Below are 26,618 nucleotides of genomic sequence, written 5' to 3' on the forward strand. Positions count from 1 at the left end.
CCCTCTCAGGTTGGGTTATCCCGCCATCCCCCTCTTTCTAACTTTGCGCTTCTCTCTCTCTCTCTTTCTCTCCCTCCCTCTCTCTTTCTCTCTCTCTCTCACTCTTTCTCTCGATATACCTGGCTCCGATGCTGGCTTTCTTCTTTTTTCCTCTGCGCTTTACACACTCGTCACCTGCTCGCTTCTCGCAACCCTCCCGTTGCGACGACGAACGCGTGGAATGGGACGAGCGAGGTTAATTTCCGGTCGCGAAATCGACGTCCTGTCGGAATTCTCACGTCGACATCGAGGCGCGAACTCGCATTCCTCGCGAGCGGTTCTTTGGAGTCCACGACGTATATATCTCTCGCTCAGAGACCTCTATCGAAAGGGTGGTCTTATCGCACTTGTGTGGAACCGCAGTTGCGCGAACCGAGCTGCTTTCCCCTCTTTCTCCCTCCCCCTCCAAACCCTCTTTCCGTATACGGGATGGCTCAAAACTCGCGCGCGCATTTTCTATTAAAAGTTACATCAAGAATAATGATTGTTTCGATATCAAGACGGCATCGCTTCTTACATCAATAGTTTTTGAAATTTAAAAATTGTCGCGCGCTAAACTTTCAAGATTTCGGTCGCATATACATATAACGATATGTAAGAACATAAGCATAGAAGAATTCCATTTTTTATTTAACTTTAAAATAGACTTATTTTAATAAAACATTTATTTACGAATTTATCAATAAGATAATTAATACAATTAAAAGTTTAAAAAGTTTATGAAATTAAATGACTTAATAATATTTTCGTAAATAAAAATTTTTAAAATCTTTTAGAGAATATATAATAGAAAAGATATTCATATATACAGTACCCTATATACATCAGGCATGTGTACGAACTTTGGTTTCGTGCAGATGACGACCGATGTTGAAGAGGAGAGAAAGGAATCATTGAAAGTGGAAAGACGCTTTAAAGTACGGTTGTTGTTCGAGCAGAGATTTGTTCGGGTTTCATGCAATAATAATCACACGTCGTACGTGTCGATCACGATCGCCATCTCGTACTTGCGACAAACGAGACGCCCGACAAATATTGTACCTTCGCGCGAGCTTAATAAATAATCGGATTGCGGCGTACGTCCTGACCAATCGGCAAATGGGACGAGACTTACGTCGCGGAAAATACCGTATTGATCGACGGACGGACCAATCTGGCGCCAACTTCGAGAGGATCGCAATCACACGGCGCTGTATTTGAAACAGCCCGCTATAAACGTTAGAAATCACTTTAATGTTTTAGGAAAAGGAAGATTTCTCTAATCTTTAAAATTATTTTCCAAATTTGTTTTTTGAAAAATATGCTCAGATATTTCATTCTCTATTCTGTACATACATCGTATAGTGATTCGTACATTTCGAGAGTGTAAAATAAAATTTGCGACATCAGAAACATTCATCTTTCTATCTTTCTCTAATCTTTATAACTCGTCAATATTGCCTCATTATATATAAACTTATCGTTATAATCAAAAAAATTATGCGTATAAAGGACTCATCGGAAAAAAAACTCATAGTGTTCCAAACTCTTCTAAATATTTGATTTACGCAGTTGTACGAAACGCATATAAATTTCACGATTCTCTGATCATGTACCAGCGTTCATGAAAATAGCTTGCACGAAATTAGGATACGCTGAGTAAACGCGGTATATGCTTACTACACTCGTTCGTATAATTCTACGTGAAATACTCGGTAAATCACCTTATCGTGATTACTCTCCAAGATCGTAGAAACTTCTGACGGTGGGTGCGCGCCATTCCTTCGACATTGCTAAAGTTTTGTATAGTCGGGTACGTCACGTGGCGCATTCATTCGCATATTAGGGGTCACCCAATTTTCGAAAATTCCTCTTTTCTTTATCGATGAAACAAACAAACTTAACGCAAAAATATCGAGGAACCGACGGTGACAATAATAATGCACACATCTTTCTTTCTAAAATTATATCAAAGTTAATAAACTTTAAAATTTCATTAAAACGATTTAGATAAGTAATCTATATTGTATATCTATGTATATCTGCCTATACTATGGAAAACGAATTTAAAAAACCGTGTGAAATTGGTCCCTTCTGACATCATTATAATCATAGTTATGAATTTGTTCCGTGCTTTATTACAATCGTGACGTTGTATTTTCACGTATATCGTGAATATAATTACGTAAATTAATGTCAGAGTCATTGTTGATGAGTATACAAATAACTTTAATGTAGTCGCTCGATAAAAGCCTGCGGTGCTGCATTTGGCCATGCATAACGGCATATTACCACTGCGCGTCTGACTATATACACGGAGTAGCTACTGTTGACACTTACTACTGCCCGTCAGACATGTCTTATACATGTGTTTACTTACTACTTGCAGAACGAAAGACGACAAAGAATACGAAATTTGTTTATATATAAAATGGCAATTAATGTTAAAACACATTTTAATATATGCAGAGCATATCTCTTTCATACACGCTGGAACAACATAACAGATTAGAGAAAAACGTACAAATAAAATAAATTAAATCGTACAAAATGCGATGTAGATTCTTTATCGTCTATGGTAATTTTGTATTATTTTTCTTCTTTAATTTATATAATTAGTCATTAATTTATATGCCAAATGACAGTACATTTTTCTTCCTGTGATTCATTTATGAAATGTCTAAACGGTGTTTAGAATATGATAAGCAATCGATAAAGAAATCTGATTTAAATAAAAATGATAGAATATAATCTTTTTACATTAATTATAGTATCAATGTAATTCTCGTATAAATTATTTTAGATTCTAACGGAAAAAAACATTCTTATTTCTAAATTGAATGAACAGATCAAGGAATCTACCACAGACACAAAAGTATCTAATATACTTTTATCACACGATATTTAACAATTAAAAGATCACGTCTAATTTGCATGCCACAATATAAAATGACACAATACATAGAATAGTTATAGAACAATTCTTTACAATAATAATCACTGTACATGAAATTCTTTACATGAAGAACACATAACAATTACATTGGACAAATGTTCTTGTATTCACTGGTAAAATTGCAAAAGAATATAATGAATAATGTTCCAGCTTTAAAAACAGTAAAAAATTACTTGTATGTTATAATATTTACCAAACTATATTTTATCAATAAATAAATTTAAAAAATATGTTTAGATTATAGATAGATAATCGGAAACTTACTTTTTTTGACAATATCTAAGAAAATTTATTAATTATATGTGTAACTTGTTTATGCGTATTATATACATAAATTATAAAAATTTGGCACATATCAATAATATATTACCTACATACATATAAAACATATAATATAACAGATCATAATATTATACATAATAATGAATGAGACTATAACATATCACGAATATCAAAAATATGAATAATACAGACTTACAGAATTTGAAAGAAATATAAAAAATACCATACTAAAAAATAAAAATAAGACATACAAAAAAGATACAGACTTACAAAAAAAGTCATGATTTTTTAAAAAAGTTTCCTATTTCTTGTCTCGAGCCCTTTAATAGCGTGAAAAAAATGAATACTTGCCGTAAAAACATTATTTTCTATTTATTATAATAGCAAAGAAATATAATTTTTTCAAAAAATAAAAAAGGAATATAGGAAATTTTTTAGATTTCAAAACTTTTACATTATTTGATCACTACCTATACACTCTGTGCAATATTCTTTATTAAATATATTTCATTATTAATCTTATATGGTTAAAAGATAAAAGTTATTCAATCTATCTCCTATATAAAAAAATGCATTCCATATGTACAAGTTCTATAATTAACATCTATCAAATTATACTTTTACCTGAAGAACGCGCGACTTGCAAAAATATTTTTAAATATTTGAAATCTAATTGCTCCTTACAACTTTTTCAAATAGATAAAAAATTATTATATAGAAAATCAATTTTAATATTAAATGTATAAACTCATATAGATCTATGCTTTCACATTTGCAAATATTACAAAAAAGATTTCATTTTTGTTAATATTCTTAGAAGTATTATGTGATGTTTAAAATACCATAATGTAAAAAAACTATAAAAATAATAATAAATAAAATAAAATATAATATTACACTATATATATATATATATATATGTGTATGTGTGTGTATATATATATGTATATAGTGTTGTTAAAGCATTATGTTATCTTTCTAATTTTATCTTAAATATATACATTATTTTGATCATCATACACACAATTTATATTTATAATATATTTATAATATGTATGTATATGTAATGTGTGTTATATATGTACTATGTACTTATATATGCTCCTAATTACGGCAGTAATTCAATTATATATTATATTATACAATATGGCATAATAAAAAATATGCTATATTATAGATTATAATATATATTCATATAGTATACACTGATCATATTTACAAAATTTTCTGTCTTTTTGGAGCATTAAATGTTTCACAGATTGCAACACTGATTACTATTACACTTAAAAAAGATAAAGAACATAAGCTAAAAAAAAAGAGAATCATTTACAATTATGTATTCACATATATTAATAATGCAGATTATTTTATCATCTTCTCTATAATATTAGTCATGAAATTATTTTGATCGTCATTATAATCATTGTCATTAAATATCTTGCAGAGATAAAAAAAACTGGACACTATTCAATTACATAAGGAGAACCTTGCACTAATTATTTGTAAGATACATTCAATATTTGTTCATGTTTTAATCATTTGTACAATTTATCTATTTATTGACATTTTTTTGATAAAATCCCTATTATATAATTAAACTCTTCATTATGTTCTTGAACTTTTTGTACACATTTTGTAAAATGTTTTGTAATAATTTAGAATTGCATAAAATTGTATCAAAGTCATATAAATCTTATTCTACAATACCTACACAAAAGTCTATACACGCGCGTAAGTTTCCTCTTCATATAAATTTGAAACATTTTTGCTTGTCATGTGGTATTCGTGTCTTAAATAGTATGGAATCTGCTCGATATTGCGTATTCAATAGCGGCATATATCCGAAAACCTAAGATCATCATATCGAATAACGTGCATTATATTGTCTTAATTTAGTTATATAATTAATAATTAAAAATTTTTTGTTTACCTGCGAGAAGAAATTAATACACTTATGTCTCTCCTGAAAATGAGTATCATCTTCTGAAAGCGAAACTGGGCAACCCGGACATCTAAATGTCCAACGTGATGTTACCTAAATGCATAGATATTATGTAAATTTGTAATGTTTAATTATTAGAATATAAATAGAAACAAAAATTGTAACATTTGTGTAAAATCTAAATTAAGAGATTTAAAATATGATTTAAGATATTAGAAAAAGAGAGAAAATAATGTAGCATTAAATAATTCTCTTTAATATTATTAAAGATAATATCTTACTTTAACTGGTGGTTTCCTTGTAAGATGAGATATTAAGAAATTCATAGCTATATCTTCACAATTCATATATTCATCAACTTTATCTCTTATTGACTGTGGTAACCAATATGTATATAGATATGTATAATATTTGTGTATGAAAGCAGCTCCGGTTAAAACCATGGATAACTCGCAAGAATAATTAGAATTATAATTCCAAGCGTTATGATAATTCTGGTCCCATGCGTGAAAGCGACCAGGGAATCCAACTATACGATCTCGATGTTCCCTCCATACTCTGTAAATCACATGTAATAGATATCAAACATTATCTACATTGATCAATAAAACTGTGCATAAAATCGACTTACCTGAAACCAAACATGATCTCATCATGCCTCAAGTGAGCATCATCGTCAACAGAAAGGACGGCTTCTGTTTCAATTGCATCGAATGGAAGGAATCTATTATTCAAACTGTTTCTTGAAGCCTTTATGACCTGTTCAAACATATTTAAAAGATATTTTTATGTAATTTTTAGAGAGATATATTCTACAGAATAATATGTATATATATAAATTACGCTTATATATTACATTTATTGGAACGCCGATGTCAGGCCATTTGAGATCTTCCGCGGGTGGTTTTGGACTATTCCACACTATCAGTACTTTGTTCAAATAAGGCAAACCATAAAGACGTGCTAGCGAATTTATAAGAACTTGTTCTCTTTCGTATGTTAATATTACAATTGTAAACTGTTCTCTTGGATAGTTTCCTCCTAATGATTCACTAAACTCTTTTCCGGCACCTCCAGCACCTTTGCCAATAGGCCGAAAGCCAACTTCTGAGCCTATGAGAATACAGAAAACACAATATGGTTTAATAAAATTTATATAACACACAGCATTTAAAAATAGTGATCTTACCAAGAAATTTGGCATCACTAGGAAGAATGGTATCAAAAGGTAATTGCGGATACAAATTAAATGGATCCATCCAATCATTCCAAATTTCATGACCTTGAATTAATAATGTTGTATAATTTCTCTTAAAAGCAGGAGATGGGTACGGCGGTTCTAAAGGACCTAAGCTCTCTTCAGCTTCAGGCTCAGCGATGATGGTATCCGACTTTAAAGGCTTTTAAAATCAGATAACGTGAATTATATATATATAATCAAATCTCTCTTATTTTGTTACATTAAGATATACATACCACAAAGCTTTCGTTAAACACACTGGGACTGGGTGTTTGAGGTGCCGGTAACGGAGGTATACCGAGTCTGTCTCTGACTACCGCTATGGTAGTATCCATTACACTTTGTGCGGTACTCATAAATCGTTCCCATATTAATCTACCTTGTCTTCGCATAGTCAGAAGATCGTTGTCAGGAACAGCACGCAGTAAAAAATGCATTTCAGTCACTCTAGCCTAAAATAATATTTTTGTCAACTTTAATTCAACATCACCAAAATCAAATTTGGCAATGTTATGATGAAAATTACCTTAGGTAAAAAGATAACAGCTCTTCTCCAAGTTATAACTTCATTATAATTAAGCAAAATTTGATCACCACCGAGAATAACTGGTATTGACCCGGCTCGTAATGCTTCATATAATCTCGCTTGCATAGACGAAGTAGTCAATAATGTGACATTGCTAGGAGCTAAAATCAATGCAAATGTCGATTCTTTTAGTATGGCTCGTCTAGACGAATCAGTTCCACAGAGCGACCAATCAAGAGTCTGTACAGGTTTGCTTTCCACAGAGGCTGGTATACATTCAAATTGAATATAAAACTTATCCAAAGTTATTCCATTGCTCATATCTTTCAAATGTTGAATGATAAATGAGTCTATATTATTATCATCGACCAATGATTTTTCCAGATCTATGTCTGAATCGTCGATTTGATGTGTCATTGGAGTGCCTTTAAAAGTTCTCATTTCTCCCTGAAAGGACAACAAATATTTTCTTCTCGCAGGCAGCATTTGTGCACATTCTTGCCAAACATCTCCACCAGGTGGTCCCAGAATTGGTGGAACAATTAAATCAAAACCATCGCGAAACTGATTTCTATGAAATGTTGATTGCACTACTATTGCTCTCCCGGTATCCAGATTACTAAAAATATTTCCAGAATCTGCAGACAAATCTCTCCTTGCAAGATTTAACAATATATGATTTCTACCATCTCCCCCCCAATAGGGAAGTGCGTTGAGTTTTTTTGTATCTAAAGAATTGCTGTAACGTTGATCACTCTTTTGTTGGGAGCTTAATGCTTCACCAACTAAAACTATGTAGATACATGCCTCTGCCGGATTTCTAGTAAGATGCGGATTGTATCCTATATAATAAATATATTATATAAAATAATTTAGCATAAATAAATATTTTACCAAATAAAAATATTTTTAATTACAGCTTGTTCATATATGTTAATTACATACCTAATGTTTGTTTAATAGTCGTTTTTAAGAAACCATCTACATCCCATCCTGGATTAACTACCGAGAATTGATCTGGATCATACAAGTACACAGGAAAGCCACTCGTCAATGCACATCGACTATGATCAAAACAATTATACATTTTACATGATCGTGGATCTGTACTGAGTAATATAATTGGAGTACTATTAATCAATATTCTCTTAGGAGGTGCCAATTCCGGCGTATTCCTTTCAACTGCTTCTCTTTGTGCTACTTGTGCTTGTTCCACGCTTATTTTTAATCTGTTGAGATCTGTTTGTTGATGTAATAATTCTTGTTTTAATTCGTCTATTTTTTGCGTTAAACTATTAACTTCACCTTGAAGTCTTTGTCTTTTAGCACTTAAATCTCTCAATTCGTTGCTCACTGAAATTTTTATATGAAACATTTCCTCTATTCGCATCTTCAATTGTGATGCTTTCATAGATGTAAAATCTTCAAAGGCTTCAAGAGTTGAAAATGTTCTATATATATCTCTATCTGGAGCATCAGATTCCACCTAAAAATAAATTCATAATTAATATAAAGCATCACGGAATCTTGAAAGCTCCTCCACTTTCATCTTCTTTAACATACCTTGGATAAATAATAATGTGTAAATAAAGGCACAATAAATAGAACTATGGATGTCAAAATTATTATTCTAGACAGTTTGACATGTGCCAACCATTGACATATTTCTCTGCCAGTGCTATTAGAGTGATGATAGAATGGGAGTGCTTCATAAATATTTCCTGCCATATTTATATGAAATTATTACGTATCTTCATCTATATGGCTGGACACTTTGATACATCTCTTCAAATTTCTGCAAAGAATAATACACATTTGTGAGATCACGTTAATAAATATTTAAATAGCTTGACGAAATAAAACGAAGAAGTTTTCCTTTTTATTTCATATATATAAAAACTATGTCACGTTGTTTACGTGTCTTTGCATAAAGTTTGATTTAAGAAACAATAATCGCGTTATACTTGTGAAAAATCGTTTTTTATGTTGATATCGTTTAACATATATCATTGTGTACGTACCATCAGTAACCTATACGATCCAATCGCTGCCACTTTTCCGACAACGAAACTGAACAGGATTACGGTTTGATAAATAAACATGATAAGCGAATCGAGACGAATCTTACGACATCTCGCTCTTGTCCAACTTCAACGAACAACACTTACTGTTAGCGGAATCACATATCCATTCTCATCTTACTCGCGGTCACATATCGAAGTAGTTCTGAGAGACAAAGTTTCTCACTCACACTCTCTCATATACGTAATATATATTATCTGCTTGGTGTAGTCTACAGTTTTTTTTTATACAAAATTCATTGTTATTAAAACCATAGATTTAAATCGCAATCCATTCATATTGGAAATGGCGAAAAAGTGTCACACTGTGCTGAACAAATAATAATTGTTTTAATTATTTGTGTATCAACAACAATTATCGAAGTGCAAATCGAAATCTCGATCCTCGATCACTGTCATCGCTTGATACCACCTGATACGTGATACGCGCACAAACTGTTCGATTCACGAGAATTATATCGCTTCCGATATAAAACTTGGAGAGTAAATCTCCCGTAGGATTTTTTGTCTACGAATTTTTTCTTAGTAGATGTAAATATATAGTTTATCGCAAATGTCTTTCACACAGTGTCAAGCTGATTTAAGGGAGCAGATGCACTTGGAAATGATTAAGAATACCAAATTTTTTTTTCTTTAAAAAAGAAGTAGTATGGATTAAAATATAGCCAAACATATGAAAAAAAAAAGCGAAAAAAGAAATTATTCGGATATGCTAATCCAATATATATTGAGAAAAAGAAACATAAAAATAGATAATATTGCCGTATGATTTCGCAACCGCTCTCTTAAATAACCCGCTATATCGTATCATACCGTCCTGGTTTGCTCCGGTAACGTTTGGTGGCATCCCGCGCATATATATATGTACTACATCCACTATTATATGTATGTATGTACTACATCCACTCGATGTATTTGCATTTCTCGAGACCTTCACAGACATGCGCATGTCACGTCGAGTGTAGTGCGAGGGGAATAATATTTTGGCTTTTTCGGGGGCCTAAAATTAGCCGAAAAATGGTAAGCTTTTAAAGAGGCGTGATTGTACATTGAGTATTACGCTTTACATCAAATTGTCAATTAATCAAATCCGGTTTTCTCCCTGAGATTTCGTCGTACCGTTTTCATGTTACCACAATAACCTATTCTTGTATATGATGTTAATGATTTTGACATTTGGGCTTTTCCTGTTTTCTCTGCCCCTCTTCAAAAATACGTCGAATTAAAATACTATTTGAGGCAACATAAAATTATGCCAAAGTGTACTTTGAATGTGTCATGGGAACTTGAATCTTCTTACATATATCATATTACATGATGGTATTTACAGAATGTTGATATAATTCTTTGAATATAAGTATAACAAACATTATTTAGAAATGTTTAATTATAATAATATAATGTAGAACTCATATTGTCATCTTTATATGCACATTACTTTTATAATCAAGTAAGTAATGAGCTTTCAAAGTATGACTCTATTTCATTCAAATTACAGCATAAATTAAAGTTTTCACAAAGAGACAAAGTGAAAAAATTTATAACATTTACACAAACTGGAGAGCAAACTGCAATATATTGTCTGGCTCAAAATGATTGGAAGCTTGATCTGGCAAGCGACAATTACTTCCAAAATCCAGAAGCTTATTATAAAGAACCAAAAAATTCTGTTGACAAAAAGAAATTGGAAATATTATATAGCAAATACCAAGGTAAAATTGCAAGTATGATATATGATTGCAACTTTATATTTTATTATTTATATTTAATATTATAAAAAATAGAATATTATAATCAATTATATATTTACAGACCCAAGTGAACCCAATAAAATTACGGCAGATGGTATCATGAAATTTCTGGATGATTTAAATCTCAGTCCTGAGAGTAAATTAGTTTTGATCATTGCGTGGAAATTTCGTGCCGAAACACAATGTGAATTCACTAAAGAGGAATTTATGAATGGCATGATAGACTTGGGGTAAATATCAATTTTGATGTATACTTATAACAATCATTAAATCCAAATTATAATTATTTTCATAATTATCTTTTTCAGTGTGGATAGTATAGATAAGTTAAAAGCGCGTTTAGGTAGTTTAGAAAATGAATTAAGGGATCCTCTAAAATTCAAGGATTTCTATCATTTCACATTTAATTATGCAAAGAATACAGGGCAGAAAGGTTTAGATTTGGACATGGCCATCGCTTATTGGAATATTGTATTAGATGATAAATTCAAATTTCTTCAATTATGGTGTCAGTTCTTACAGGTAAGCACATATATCTGAATATTATTTTTACATTTATTTTTTGTGTACAAAGAGAAAATAAGAGAGAGTTATTTTAAAATAATTACTGATATCTTTTAGGAACATCACAAAAGATCAATTCCAAAAGATACATGGAACTTACTATTAGACTTTGCACTTATGATCAATTCAGATATGAGTAATTATGACGAAGAGGGTGCCTGGCCTGTACTAATTGATGATTTTGTAGAATGGGCACAACCTCGAGTTCGTCAATCTCTCTAACGTTTTTTTCTTCTTTTTCTTTTTTTTTTGCAACACTCGTCCAAATCACTCATACAAATGATAACTTTATTTGTGCGATTATGAAACGTATATTTTTCAAGTATTTTATTAAATAACATTTCTTTTCAGTAATATAATATCAGCTTACTTTTCTTTCGTAAATAATTACAGATAAATTAATATTCACAATATAAAGAATCATAGTATATATTATATAGCATCTAATATGCATTCTCAACAATATTTACAATACATTGTTTAATTATATTATTTTGTTTGCTAAAACATGCAAAAAAGGTGAAATATCTTTTGAGTGTTCGCTTAAAAAGAATAACGTTATTTACTTATATCATAAATTTAATTTATATCAAGCCTCTATATTAACCACACATAGAGTACCACAAAATTGTCATATAATTGTAAAATAATCTGATTGTAATTTTTTATTTATTTTTTGAAGAGAGAAAATAAGCATTGCCTTGAAATTGATCATATTGTACAAAGTAATATGATGTATAAAATGTTTATTTACATATGAAAATATGGGAAAAAATTGCTCAATTACCTCTGCCAGATACATGTTTATGTATTTGTTGGTACTTGCAAGCAGTTCTTAAAAAGAAAAAAGATATTTAATTTTTAAGCATTCTTTTAAAATAATATGGTAATTGGAAACAAAATTGCTAAATTAGGCTATACATTCTTGTGTAGATAGTAATTTCTAGAAATTGTGTTGTTGAAAATTGTTATTAAATAAATTCTATGATACTCTATTATACAACAATTAATAATGTACATAAGAGCATAAAAAAAGAGAAAGAAATCTGTATTTTAGAAACATTATTCTATTTCGGCATTCTACTTATCTTTTATAATTAATCAAATTAATTACACAGAGAGAGAGAGAGAGAGAGACAGAAAAAAAATTATTTTTTGTACTTTAGATAATTATTTATTATTATATTTCTGAGACATAATTGTTCTAGATAAAATACATTATTTTTTCTATAAAACCAGAAGATAATTTTTATTTATGAATGTACGATATAATATTACATTTTGTAATAGTATTCTTTATACAAACAGATTTGATTCTCTTAACAAATTTGTCATCATTATTTTGTACATTAGACATTTGTCTTTATAACAATGTTCTATATAAAGCCATATATATATATATTTGTTTCCTCAATAATATAGCGATTTTTATTTACACAAAATATATCCAGATTGTAGAGATATCATAATGTAAAAAATTATTTACTATCACAGATTGAGAGAAAACTAAGCTGTTAAGAAATCAAAATATTGTAGCGACTCTTATATAATATTACAAAGCCACGAAAACGAAACTTTCGAGTAAAATTGTATTGTCCACACGTTTTTGATTATATTTTATAAGCATAATGTGAAATAGACGAGGAAAGCAAATCTCAATGAGATAGCGTAAACTAATTAATATGTAGTTGTTACATATCGCCAGGGGTACGTTTGCGCAATGCTAAACTTGTTCAAAAAAGGATATATATGGTATCCATTTAAAAACTGTTATTTAAAATGATATTCTCCAAAATAAATCAGATTATTTTATTAGTTTCAGCATTGTGTAACAATAAAGCGTTTTATCAGCCTTAGAAGAGAAACAGAGAGAAAGTAAATTGTACATAATGTAAATAAATATATCGGTCTTAATCTATACATTCAGTTTGTCTGTTTAAAAACTGCTGCTAAATACACATCGTGTATATTACTTATATATGTGTTTAAATAAAATGTTCTACTAAGTATATACAATTATATTTCATGTATATTGTATATGTATTACTTATATATTATTTAAAAAGATAACAGTTTTTTATTTATATTTAAGTTTATATCTATATGATATCGGCAATAAAATAAGGTAATAAAATACCTCAGTATTCAGTTATAGAAATTTATAATTATGATTATATATTTAAATTATATTTTACAGAATTGTTGACATTCGCATAAAGCTCTATGATTATGACCACTGCATTCTGCATTATAGGAATATAAAAAAGCTAATTCATACTTATTAGCTTGTGTATTGTAACAATTCTTTAATACTTCCTCAGTATACCAGTTGCATAGTGATTCCAATCTATCAATAGTTGTCTGTATCATATATTTTCACAATTATTAGCGGAAGAGAAACTTTCGTTATTTATGTTGTATTGCTTATAGTGTTAAGTTGCTCTTTCTCTGATATATATTTCACAAATAAACTTTTTTCTTTTAAATTTATCTGTGCTTACCTGAGCAATGACTAATCCGCGATTTGAATTACTAGCAGTGATGTGACTGTGTGAATCAAACAACGTTACCTATGGATAAAATTATTCTATATAATACATACACACATATACATATATATTCATATATATTTTTTCTCTCGGCTGAATTACTTACCTTATAGGTAATTTCTTGAAATATGAATAATATAGTGCGTCCGCATGTGATGAGCAGCATAAATAAAGTATGAGATTTTGGAATTTTATACCATTCATATAGAAATGTATTTATATTTTTGTACAAGCTTATTCCTATTTCCTCGTGAAAGACATTAAATTTCTGCGACAAAATTATTACACATATTATCTAATAAGCGTAAAAAAGATATACTCATGAAAATTCTACTTGCTTAGATAGGAATGGATTATATGTATAATTTGTTTTGAATATTACTGACACGTATCGTACCCATTCTTTTAATATGTTTAGGCTTTTGCCCCCATATTTCAGAGCTTCCTCAGTACTTAAATATGGATGCGATATAAGTCTTTCCTTAATAAGCCATGCATGAATCGCATTACCCTCTATCATCGCTTCTGCTACAATAATATTCAATCTCGGACAGTTTTCTATATCGTGAATCGATAAATGTTCTCTTGATATTCGTACGGCCACAAGCAAACATATCAGTGTACAAGCTTCGCTTACTAAAGGATTGTTCAGTACATCAAAAAATAGATATATATACTCAATATTAAAATATCTGATATAGATAAAATTATGCGTAATTACTTTCTTGTCCTGGTGGATAACGGCTTTGCGTAAAATCGGAGTGATACCACAACACATCTATTTCGTGAGAACAGTCTTTGACATATGTTGGGAAGTGACAGCTAAATAGTGGTGGTAAATTCATAATTACAAGAGTATTTCTATATATTATTCCATATGTCTCCCATTACTTATTAATTTTGTTATCAAATACATCTTTTTTGCAAATTTTATATTTCCATCCCAAAAAAGTTTGAAAATATTAAGACATTCTGAATGTCAAAATTTTGTACAATAGTACGTTTTATGTGTGTATGTGTGTGATTGTGTCTAGGATAAAATAATTGAATATTAAAGATGCTGCATTCACAATAGATACAAGCTAAGCAATTACTTTGTAGCAATCGAATCAATCGATTTAGTACACAATATGATCCTAAAGAGAAAATGTTTGTAAGTAATAATCAATGACATTTAAACAAAAAAACTTGTTTAATATTTCTTAGATCTCTGCACAATTGATAAGAATAAGACAGTTTTTCAACAATATAGTATTTTAAATTTCGCCTTCTTCCAGAAAATATTTTCATCAAAAGTAATTTTCAAAATATTTTTTAATATTCATTATATATTTATCAAATAATAAACACATTTTATTAATTTCATTTTTGTCATATTCTTATTTAATTGCAATGATATATACATTAATCATTTTAATATTTTAAAAATAATGATTTTTAAAATTTGATGTAGATTTCACTATTATAGAATTGTGTAAAAAATGAGCGATTTTTTCAGTGTTTAAAAAGCAATGAATGTATATATGTATGTGCACAAAATATCTTTTTTTAATATGTGCAGTTTCCTTTATATAGAACACTTTTTTTCCTAAGTAAGATGTAAAATCTATACATTGAGAAATAATGTATCATTTTACAAATGATGAAACTAACAAATAGTCTATTCAAGAAATAAGTGGCTATTCAATACAACTTGTATTTTCGAAATAATACATCAATAGAATAAATTAAATTCTGTGGATATAAAAACACAAAAAGATATATTTATATATATACATATAATTTACTGTAAAAATAAAAATATGATTTAAATGAGGTACCACACAAACATTCGACTGTTGATGAGATAAATTAAATAAGACATGTTGTGTGATAATAGAAACGAATATTTTATAATAACTGTAAAAAAGTTAGCAAAAAAATCAAAATTTTAAATTAATACAATGACATTAATGAGATATATAGTATCTTTTGTAAAATGCAATGATAAAAGATAGTGTTTTAAATTGGATACTAACTCAAATTTAAAAAACCTTTAATTAGTTTTTCCTTTATAATACTAACAATATACTAATTCCCATGAATAAGAAAAAAAAAACACATTTTACATTGTTATTGCTTATATTATATTTGTTTTTCGTAAATTTTAATAAAATTATTTTCGATAAAATTATTCCAGTTTTCATGAAGCAAATCACATAATTTATTTTATGAGTTTAGTACTGTGTGCAATTAATCTTCTAAATGATTAGTTTATTATGAATAAATTTATATTTCTCTCTAAATGTATATTACACCTGACACAAACGACAGCACTGTTATTACAAAGATGCATTGGAAACGATTTTTATAATTCTTTTCACCTTATCACACCGTAACACATTGGGTTCATAAAATCTGAAAGTAATAAGATAACATGTTTATATATTTGATATTACATCATATCATGTAGCAAACACTCAATTAGATTTTTTCTAAATTAAACAAATGAATATATATAGATACTTTAAAACATATAACGGTAAACGAGTACATTTTTGTAGATATTTATTATCATACATTTTAAAAATTCGAGATCATACTAAAGTAAATAGTACTCACCAATGATCAAAATGATCTATATGTGGTTGGGTAACGTGTTGGTATACTTGAGGTGAGGAGACGTGACCAATGTTTCCATCCCAGAACCTTTGCAATTTCAATGCACTTTTCATCAATTTCCTTCAATGGTTTCTCCTCATAATAACGCGTCAATAATTTTAAGTAACGCCCATAATGATTATTAATGTGTGCGTGCCATAAAGATAAAATAATGACCTAGAAAAATGTAAAAATAAATCTTCTTTGTTACATTTTACAATATATTTACAGATTAATTAATGTGTTTATTCAATTAAATATTTTGACTTTACATTCCTGTGCAAATGTGTATTCTTCTAACATATAAAAAAACTCCAATTTTAAAAGATAATTTAAAAGACAATAATAAAATAACTTTTACCTTACTATCAGTAGGTTCAGCAAATTTCTGTACTTCTTGCCAGTGATGCGTAACACTTTCGAGTAAATGTTGAAAAGATCGATCTCCCTCCCCAGTCTTTGTTCCATGTATGTATAATCGTGCCAATGCGCAACCTTTCTTCACTAATCCCTCGATCAAACTGTTCTTTTGCTTTTCCATGGTTATCTTGATTTTAGCCGCGTCAGGACGTTGATCATTCTTCAATCCGTAATACGCTAATAACTTATCTTGATCGATATTTGTAATCACAGAGTCAGCGACTGTTACTATTTGATTAGCTAATGCAATAGCGTTTTCGGAAAGATCGTCGTGCGGTACATGTCGCCGTGCTTCAGGAGAATCCAAAGATGTCAACATGGCAGTGTGAACGGGTAAATGATCCGAAAAGATACCTTTTAATTCCCCGTATAGCGAATTGGCATGTTCGCCGGGTTCTGTTACACCAAAAAAAAAAAAACCAAACAAAGAAAATTCGTCAATATCATTTTTCAAAAATAGATTTTCGATTAATATGTAACAAATGTTATATACATAAGAGACCATAAATGTTTATATAAATGTATGTATATATCTATATTACATTAACAATAAGAAAAGACAAAATTTACAAACAGATTATATATGCTATTGGCAAGTATGGAGTAATGAGTAATAGAATAAAAATTGTAATTATGGATGTACGTTATTTAACATATAAATATACATAAAAAATGATAGATACATGTAACAATTGCAAATACATGCTTTAAAATACACATGTATTCTTATAAGGAGAGATAATAATATGGAAAAGAGGAAAACAAATCATAATATACATAAATTTTAAACTCATAACCCAACTTACTTATAGATGGTGCTATTGGTAGAATATAAACCGGAAAAAAGAAGACACAAAATATTTATATAATAATACTAATGTGAATTACTCTATAAATGACTATAAATCTATTGTGTATATCTAAAAACATCTATAAGTATATATAAATATTAGATTACCAAATTTTGCAAGATAATTGCACTTTAGATCTCTTATTGCTTCTTGATATTCATCCCACTTTGTAGTTTTCTCCTTCTCTGTTTTAGTAGCAGGACTACTATTTTTCTTGGCAGGTTCAGATATGATATATTTGAATATGTGACTATCCACCTTCTTTCCAATTTCATCTTTAGAGAAAGTCAATGTACCTTGAAGATAACTACCAGGGGTAGCATATTTCGATACTCTTTGCAAAAAGAAAAGAAAAATATTTATTAAAATGTGTAATTTCAATAAATCGAAATTATTTTATATATAAACTGAAATTATTTTGATAGTAAATATTGCAGCTCAGTTATATCATTTTTTCTTTTTCAATCTACATTACATGCTGAAGCCAAACAGAAGAAAAAAGTAAATCTAGCATAAAAAGAATGCAACAATAGTTGTTATATATATATGCGACAGAATATTATATTCCTGCAGAGAAATAATACATTTTTTCATTAGTGTATGAATTACGCTAATGTACAAATTGACATATAATCCAAAAGCTAAGTATATGTGAGAAAAATTAAATAATTTCTTGTGGAATAAAATATTCGCCAGTAATTGAATGATAGAACTTGAAAAGAGGACTATAGAAATATACAGATGAGAATATCTATAAAGTTCTCTAAAATTTGTGAACAAAGGAACAATATGCCGAGTTTTAATTGAAAATAGCAGTGAAAACAAAAGCATATATTATTGAGTAATACATAGGCAAATTTCTTTTATCGAAATTTAATCTATGTGTATTATTTAGATATGTAGTGTATACAAATTAAAAATTATGTATAAAAACAAAGAAACAGAAAAGAAATTAAATTAAATAAATATTTGCCTGTGTTCCTAGAAATTATCATCCTTGTCTGGCAATAAATAATATCTTGATATTGTGTATCTTGTATACAATATCTTGATTAAAGACAGACATTATCAGCATGCATTTAAAAATGTGTCAAAGCGTATAAGTGTGCAAATTTTGCAGCGAGTGTCCTTATATTTATTTAAAGCAATTTCACAAATGCAAAATGTATATAAAAATTGTATTATAGACTCACTTGTTTTCAGTGCTGCAATGTAAGATAAAAAAAAAAGAAAATTATCTTAGTAGCACTCTCTCTTTAGCACCAAATAATATATATATATTATATATATTTCAATATTTCTATATATTAATCTTCTATAAATTAATCTCTAAAAATCTAAAAAATTTTGCGGATTAAACTTTAAAAAATTTAATAATAATATAAAACATCGTATTCTTTCATTTTAAGTAAGTTTTGGCAAAATTTTAATTTGATTTTGCTCTATTGTTTAATGTTGAATGCAAGAAATTATTTAATCTTAAAAATTAAGAAGTTATGTAAAGATAGCTTCACTGATCAAAACTTTACCAAAAATAAAAAAACTCGACTCCAGATTAGTTAAAGAAAATGCATATAGTAAATTTTGCGATTCAAATTTAGAGACGTCTTATATATATATAAATTTATGTAAGAAATGCGATAAAAAATATAACTTTTATTATTCAAATATTTTTAGATCGGCATTCTAAGAAAAACCAAAAATTTCTAACTATAAAAATCACACAATACTTTACAATCAAAGCATACTACTATAATACGATATTAGCATTAAACTCATATAAAAAATTATCAGGACTATTTTTATATACAAAAAACATGTAATTTTGCTTATAATATCTTAAGCATACAATTTGTGAATGTATGTGAAATAAGTGATAAAATAATAAATTATTTTGACAACAGATCAATAAATGATATATTTCTAACATGTATTTTAATATTATGAATTATATGTATAATGTATAACATGGATACATTGTGTGTACAGTTAACAAAGTAAAAGAAATAAAAATTTAAATTGAAATTTTGGTAAAAAATAATTAATTTTAATAATCTATGTCAGTGATTTCAAAATTAGTTTTTGCAGTGAAAAAACTTGAGTAACTATCTAACTTAACCTGGGATTTTAGTTTAAACTTTAAAATTTTCTTTGTAAATGATTTGGTATGTCAGTTTTTTGTCTTTTTTTTTTAAACGAACAATTAATATTCGAGTATATTTATTATTGTGATTGCAAGAATAAATTTAAGAAACATCAAATTCCTTAAAAATACCAAATTTTGTACATATAAAAGTATTGTGAAAAAAAAGAAGTTGTACATATATTATAGATACTTACTTGCTTTCGTTGGACAATGGAGCAATATACAAAGGAAGAATATGACCAAGTGGAATAAATGCAGCAACCATCTTTTTTCCACCAATAATAGCTTGTGATTGATTGGCATAAATATCCAAATTAATTGGTGTACTAAGTTTTTGACTTAGGAGTAATGGCATATCTGTTAATCTTTCCAATAAATCTTTCTTTTCATGACGTGTATGCATTTTCAAAGTGTAGTCTCCTTTTTCTAGTTTTTGGATTGTATACTGTAACAGATTAATATTATTTTCGTGTGTTTAATGGAATTGTGGGTGATCAAACTCCATGTATTCTAGAAATTCATAAAATTATTGTTTTGTAAATATTATACATTCTTAAATATATTTTCTCTATTACATATTTAAATCCATCCCATTTTTAAATTTTTTATTTTATATATATCAACTGTATTTCTAAAAAAGATTAATGTACGATCATATAGCGATAAATTAAATATATTATATTTTTTATCATACTTTTACATAAATATTTTGGAATTTGAATTAAAATACTCACTTTAGATGGATATGCATCTCCGCAACTTATTAGTTGTTTGTTGCTATCATAAATCATCCACATTTGACTCTCATATTCATTCTCATACAACAAATCACTAAGCAATGCAGCATTTGGTGTAACTTCAGTCGCTTTTGCCGAGTGGAATGTGTACGTTAGTTGCAATTCGTATATTTGTCGTGACGGTGGAATAATATCACGTGCTCGTAAAGGAGCAATTTTCGATTCATTAGGCCTATATAATGTTCAAATGTGGCATGGTCAAATGTACCTCATAATTATTAGCGTAGAAATAAATAGGGGCATGAAAATATGTAACTTTTAATTAAGACATACTTTAAGACCTGCACAGATGTCTTTAGAGAAATATTTGGTACAACTTCTTCGTTTCTAAGAGAGCTACGTAATTCAAGGCGATTTATTCCATCCCCAGATAACATCGTAAGGTTACCATTTATCATATGAATCCCATGAAATTCTATGGAATAATCGATAAGCATGTCGCCCAAATTTGCCCAATATTTTGCAATAACTACTTCTAGAATTAATCCACCCTAAGGAAAAAAAAAGATCATAAATATATAAATTAGAAAATTTTATATAAAACTAAGATTAGTTATTTCCAATAAATTTGTATGTATTTTTAATAAAATTTTTTCATACTTGGACAGCAAATGGTTGAATAGTTTCTGATTGAGATGTAACACTGATTATTTTGTTAACTTCAAGGGTTTTGCAGGCCATGCGAGGTTTTAATTGAACAGTATGGAGCACAAATCTACCAGTCTTATCCTTTTCTGCGCTTTTTAATCTAAGAACTAAGCAAATAAAAATATAATATAAATAATATAACTCTATAATTATTTAACATTATTTATATAACTACTTAATATAATTATTTTTATATATTATTGTAATATCTAAGTTGTATTATATAACAAAACAGCTATATATAAATGTGTCTTTTCATATATCTTACCTGCCCAAGTAGCATCTTCTGGAACAAGAATAAAATGACGCTGAATTGTGTTGGGTTTGAACAAAACGTTCGTATACGTTAAGTCAGGAAGAAGCACAGTTTTCGGTAATGTCATTGGTTGGACGACAGTCACCGGAATTTGGAATACTGGTCCTTTCGCGATATTAGTAACGTCATATGCTCGTACACTAAAAATATTTACAAATTCAAACTCTCTCGCAACACATTATTTCAGAATACTTTTAATAGCAATATAAAATACATATCTACCTAGTGGCATGAACACCTTCTGGTAAATTGGATGCTTCAACTCTAATAGCGAAGGAGCGAGGCATATGCATTAAATCCAGATGTGTTGGAAATTGGACCCATGAAGCATCGCACACAAGTGTTAGCTTTAGATTAAAGTCAATTTTGCGCGATGGTTCTGCAAAACGATATATAAACATGTATTATACCATTCTATATATGACTGATTCTAAAGATGTTTCACATCAAACTTATAAAAAAAAAAAAAAAAAAGAAAAGATAGAACATTATCTTATGAAATATATATACCTATATTTTCACTATTTATGAATACTGGTTCGACTGTAATTGCATAATCCTTTGAACGATCGATAACACCTGTTCTCATATGAATGCCTTTAGAATTATTGACTCCGCAATTGATGGTAAATCGAATGTCTCTTTCGGGGGCATCGCTGTACGAAACGAGATTATCAAACGCGCGTTCAACTTGTAACAGGCCGGACCCTTGTGCGAACTGATCTAAGTTGGATATATAAAGAGCGGTATTTTCAAGAGCCCTTTTTATACTGTAAGGAGAATACGGACAACCTTTGGCGAGAAGACCTGATATAAGAACCGCTAAAAAAAAGATAATATAAGAATATTTGTGTAATTATGGGTCTATTTTAATGTTAATTGGAAAGAATTTCAATACGTACCAACAGCGCCGGTTACATGCGGGCTTGCCATACTTGTGCCATTCATAAGTTGACTTTTCCTAAGTGTAAAGTTTGGAACGCTGGTAATAGCACCTCCTGGCGCGCATACTGTTACACCGGCACCTCCATCTATCATAGGGCCGCGGGATGACCAAGTATATGGCATGCCTGGCATCTTTTCTCTTAAAGAATATTCAGCTACCATCATATCAGGTGATACATAAGCACCAACGCTAATAATACTGTTTGAACTGATGTCTGGTGGAGTTCCTATATTTTTTTTAGAAGTATTTGGATACATGAAGATATCAAGGATCATATTGCGCATTAAAGAAATTAACTCTATATAAATATATCTCGTATTTGTAACAGTAATATAAATCGTATTAAGTAATTAAGTTGATGCCAAAAAATAAAAATACAAAAAGTTAATTATAGAATTATATATATATATATATTTACCAATGGTACACAAAGCCGGTCCAAGATTGCCAGCAGATGCAACCCAAACTACACCATATTCGTCAATAACTTCATTCATCAGTTCTCCTATTCTACCAGTATTTGACCAGTGAGCGTGTTCTCCATAACTCATGTTTATCACATGAACCTTCTCTTTACGCTGCATTATATGGATCATTGCCCGTACTACGGCAGTTCCAGTTTCCATTGTACCGATACGTCCGTCACCGACTGTCAGTGATATAATCTGGGCTCCTGGTGCCACTCCATTCAATTCTGGGTTATCAGGAAAATACGCAGCCGCAATTGATGCTACATGTGTCCCATGACTTGCTGTAATAAGATTCAATCAAAAGAAACTCTACAGAAAAATTCACACTAAATATTATAAGATTTCAACACAATTTCTCCTATTATACTTACAACATAAGCTGACAATTTCTAATGTATTTCCCTCATCATGGATATTAATACTAACGTTTAATTGGTCTTCTTCAGTAAGAGGATCAAAATCTTTTGTAACAGAATATTCACCGAGAAAAACGCCATCTTCCAGATTACCTTCTTCAGACGTGTCGATACATGCCCTGCATGAGAAAGACATTAAATTAAAAGAGATAGGCTTTAGATAGACATTAAATTAAACGAGAAAATGTAATGGAACTAACTTATATTTTAAATAGATACACATATATATTAATATTATTATATACTCTTGTAATATGATTACCTCCAAATGTTACCGTCATGGAAAACAACACAATCATAAGTAGGTCCTACATCACAATATTTTTTTTCAATGTTATTCAATATTTCAATTCTAGCTTCAAGCTCTTCTTTTTGTAGTTTTTCTTCTAAAGTCGACAACTGTGGATTCTTGCTTTCAAATTCCTGTGCATTAAAATTATTTAAAGTGGAATAATATCATTAATTGTTCATAAATAATTGACTAATTATTTTAAAACAAATTAAATAATACATAATACTGTATCAAATAATATGTACCATTTTATAACAACAATACAAGATCTTTAAATTCTTATATTTTTTAATATTTTCTGTGTATATTTTCTCTATACACTTACACTATTTTGTATCTTTAAATATCAGTAATTTTAATAACATATACATAACATGGCATAAAAAAATTAACCAGGTTAATAAGAATGGTACATATAGTATTAATATAATGCTTTGCTTAAGTTGATATTATGTAATGAATCAATGTCTTTACAATAGATCAATCTGCCAAATACAAATATAGCATTAGATACGGATCACTGTGGCGTGTTGTGAAATAGCGACCTGATTTAATTGCATGATCTGACATGCTCACAATACTCCTATCTTTGGATCACATGGACTAAAACTCTAATTATAATGCACCCAGACATGTTTTCACTGATTTCCAGTAATTATTGTGATGTCAGCAATATTATAGTTACATTCATCAAATAAGATCATTACACAAAAAAATAGTTTTATACTTATATTGCAAAGAAAACTACAAAAGATTCTAATAATTTTAATTTAAGATATCAGAAAGAATGAGAGAAATAGTTTCAGACAAATTACTAATATCTTATATATAAAAAATTCTATTATTATATTCATGTATCATACTTGTAATTGTCTCGAAGCTTCTGCAAGCGCTGTTTTATGACCATCATCCCAAAGACGCTTCTTACGTTCTGCCACTATTCTTTCCTTTAATTTAGTAGGATATAATGAATACAAATTTTTTAAACCAATATGATATTCTCCAGTGGGATTATTCCACTTAGATGGAACCTAAATATAAAACATTAAAAATTTAAATATAAAAATTGCTACCTTAAAATACTGCTACCTTACATTAAAAATAAAAATGTATATATCTTGTGTAATTTATTCATAACTATTTTTAAAGCATTCTTCACATAAATATTAATTATAACATATAAATTATAATTTTTATACGTTTTTTTTTGTCTATAAGAATTTTACTTTTAAGTAAATAACTTTATTCATAATTGCTATTTATATATAACCAGCATTAAACTGTAAATTAATCATTTACTATATATCCAACAGTCATATTAAAAGCAGAGAACATGCAACAAAATTTTTTTTGTGACATAATATCTCTTAATATGCAGTGGAATGTTTCACAAACCTACCTTTAATTTACGACCAGTCAAGCCAATTATATAGCCATCTGGTGCTTGAACAACTTTGCTAGTATCTACATCTCCTGCTCCACTACAGTCGAATCTTTCGATAATTTTTGGTTTTCCATCTGAAGTTATCTAACAATAAGTCCCAAATTATATTTACAAGTAATAATGACTATTTTATATATATATATGTGTTTACAAGCTTCTTGTAAATTAATCTCTTTACACACACAAAAAGGCTATCTTATAAAATTTTTTTATAAAAAATTTAAGCTTTTTGTAAAACAATTTACCAAAAGCTTGCAATATATATATACATACAAGACATTAAAGAAAGAATTTAAGATTTTAGGACAGATATATACTATAAGTTAAGTAAAAAAAGTAGCTTAATAAAACTTAATAAAGAGATAAAAAAAAAAAAATCAGTTCTGTCAGAAGCAATTTTTTATACTTTTAATGTAAATCCTTCTTTTAACATCTTGTATATTCAAGATAATTAAAATCATGTATGTGTATATATCTAAGAAGCTCTATATCCTTATAAAGATATAAATTTAACAAAGATTTCCAAATATAAAAAATATATATAATAAATGTAATAATATAACTTCACAGAATTTTTTGTTAAACAACGAATAATATATGCAATAAAATATTATGTTATGATATAATATAATATAAGAATAATTATAATATTTTATAACGTGAGCTTATAATCGTTGTTAAAGACTTTAAGATAAAATATTAGCATAAAAAAATAAAATGTAGCAACCTGCTGACAAAACTTCCCCCCCCCCCCTCTCCATACACTAGTATAATACAAAAAAATCATCATATATAAAGAAAATAAATAGCATGACTTTTATCTTTCAAGGAGAGACAATTCACAAGATACACAGAAACACTTCAAATTAAGAAAGTACGAGGAAGTCGAGTTATTTGTTAGACGAAATACAGTTATTTTTGCGAATTGTCACATTTCGAGAATAAGAGAACAGTCCGAAAAGAATATTATAAGAACGTAACGCTTTGTGGAGTTTTTTGTACGGAGAGGCGTGTCGACATACACAATAACCAAATGCCGCTGGATATTCATCCCCGCGCTCACCTGCATACCCGGGGCCCCGGGGTCCACCCCCGAGTCAAAGATCGCGATGACGACGCCCCGACCATCGTATTCGGGATATTTAGTTAGGAATTGAGTGACACCCGTCTCTTTCTTAGGCAGCAGGCCCCAAATAGGAAAGTTACAATCAATGACGCCTGCCATATTTCGAATGCCACCGTGACTATCGGAAAAACCACACTCGGGATGTTTCCTTTGTACTGTGCCACGGCCTTATATATCAATCAAAAAACGGGATCTGC

At 29.1% G+C, this 26,618-nt stretch overlaps 2 protein-coding genes across 5 annotated transcripts; one reads left to right on the forward strand and one right to left on the reverse strand.

Annotated features, from left to right (window-relative positions):
* Positions 1 to 4,202: 4,202 nt before the first annotated feature.
* On the reverse strand, positions 4,203 to 26,618 carry LOC115234785 (exostosin-3). 3 transcript variants are annotated; one of them, XM_029806138.1, is made up of 28 exons: positions 26,359 to 26,618; positions 25,251 to 25,379; positions 24,715 to 24,882; positions 23,822 to 23,982; positions 23,515 to 23,678; positions 23,092 to 23,424; positions 22,630 to 22,899; positions 22,238 to 22,549; positions 21,950 to 22,106; positions 21,680 to 21,867; positions 21,364 to 21,518; positions 21,037 to 21,254; positions 20,701 to 20,935; positions 20,161 to 20,411; positions 17,928 to 18,154; positions 16,911 to 17,365; positions 16,558 to 16,726; positions 14,307 to 14,545; positions 13,862 to 13,930; positions 7,910 to 8,450; positions 6,965 to 7,806; positions 6,675 to 6,890; positions 6,388 to 6,598; positions 6,055 to 6,311; positions 5,830 to 5,957; positions 5,480 to 5,756; positions 5,187 to 5,291; positions 4,203 to 5,105 (listed from the first exon to the last, which is right to left on the reverse strand). In XM_029806138.1, exons 1-28 carry the CDS (start codon positions 26,518 to 26,520, stop codon positions 5,001 to 5,003), a joined length of 6,744 nt encoding a protein of 2,247 aa, XP_029661998.1. In that variant the 5' UTR covers positions 26,521 to 26,618; the 3' UTR covers positions 4,203 to 5,000. The 3 variants fall into 3 exon arrangements, with proteins under 3 accessions (XP_029661998.1, XP_029661989.1, XP_029661980.1); XM_029806129.1 differs by lacking the exons at positions 13,862 to 13,930; positions 14,307 to 14,545; positions 16,558 to 16,726; ... (14 more) ...; positions 25,251 to 25,379; positions 26,359 to 26,618 and adding exons at positions 8,528 to 8,759; positions 8,986 to 9,034; positions 9,133 to 9,831; XM_029806120.1 differs by lacking the exons at positions 13,862 to 13,930; positions 14,307 to 14,545; positions 16,558 to 16,726; ... (14 more) ...; positions 25,251 to 25,379; positions 26,359 to 26,618 and adding exons at positions 8,528 to 8,759; positions 8,986 to 9,831.
* LOC115234817 (DCN1-like protein 1) lies at positions 9,909 to 13,371 on the forward strand. Of its 2 annotated transcripts, none has more exons than XM_029806164.1 (5): positions 9,909 to 10,065; positions 10,544 to 10,757; positions 10,858 to 11,026; positions 11,105 to 11,318; positions 11,418 to 13,371. In XM_029806164.1, exons 1-5 carry the CDS (start codon positions 9,937 to 9,939, stop codon positions 11,580 to 11,582), a joined length of 891 nt encoding a protein of 296 aa, XP_029662024.1. In that variant the 5' UTR covers positions 9,909 to 9,936; the 3' UTR covers positions 11,583 to 13,371. The 2 variants fall into 2 exon arrangements, with proteins under 2 accessions (XP_029662024.1, XP_029662031.1); XM_029806171.1 differs by lacking the exon at positions 9,909 to 10,065 and adding an exon at positions 10,085 to 10,365.

The sequence above is a fragment of the Formica exsecta genome, unplaced genomic scaffold (genome assembly GCF_003651465.1).
Source record: "Formica exsecta isolate Colony F162 unplaced genomic scaffold, ASM365146v1 scaffold108, whole genome shotgun sequence".
Taxonomy (NCBI): Eukaryota; Metazoa; Arthropoda; class Insecta; order Hymenoptera; family Formicidae; genus Formica; species Formica exsecta.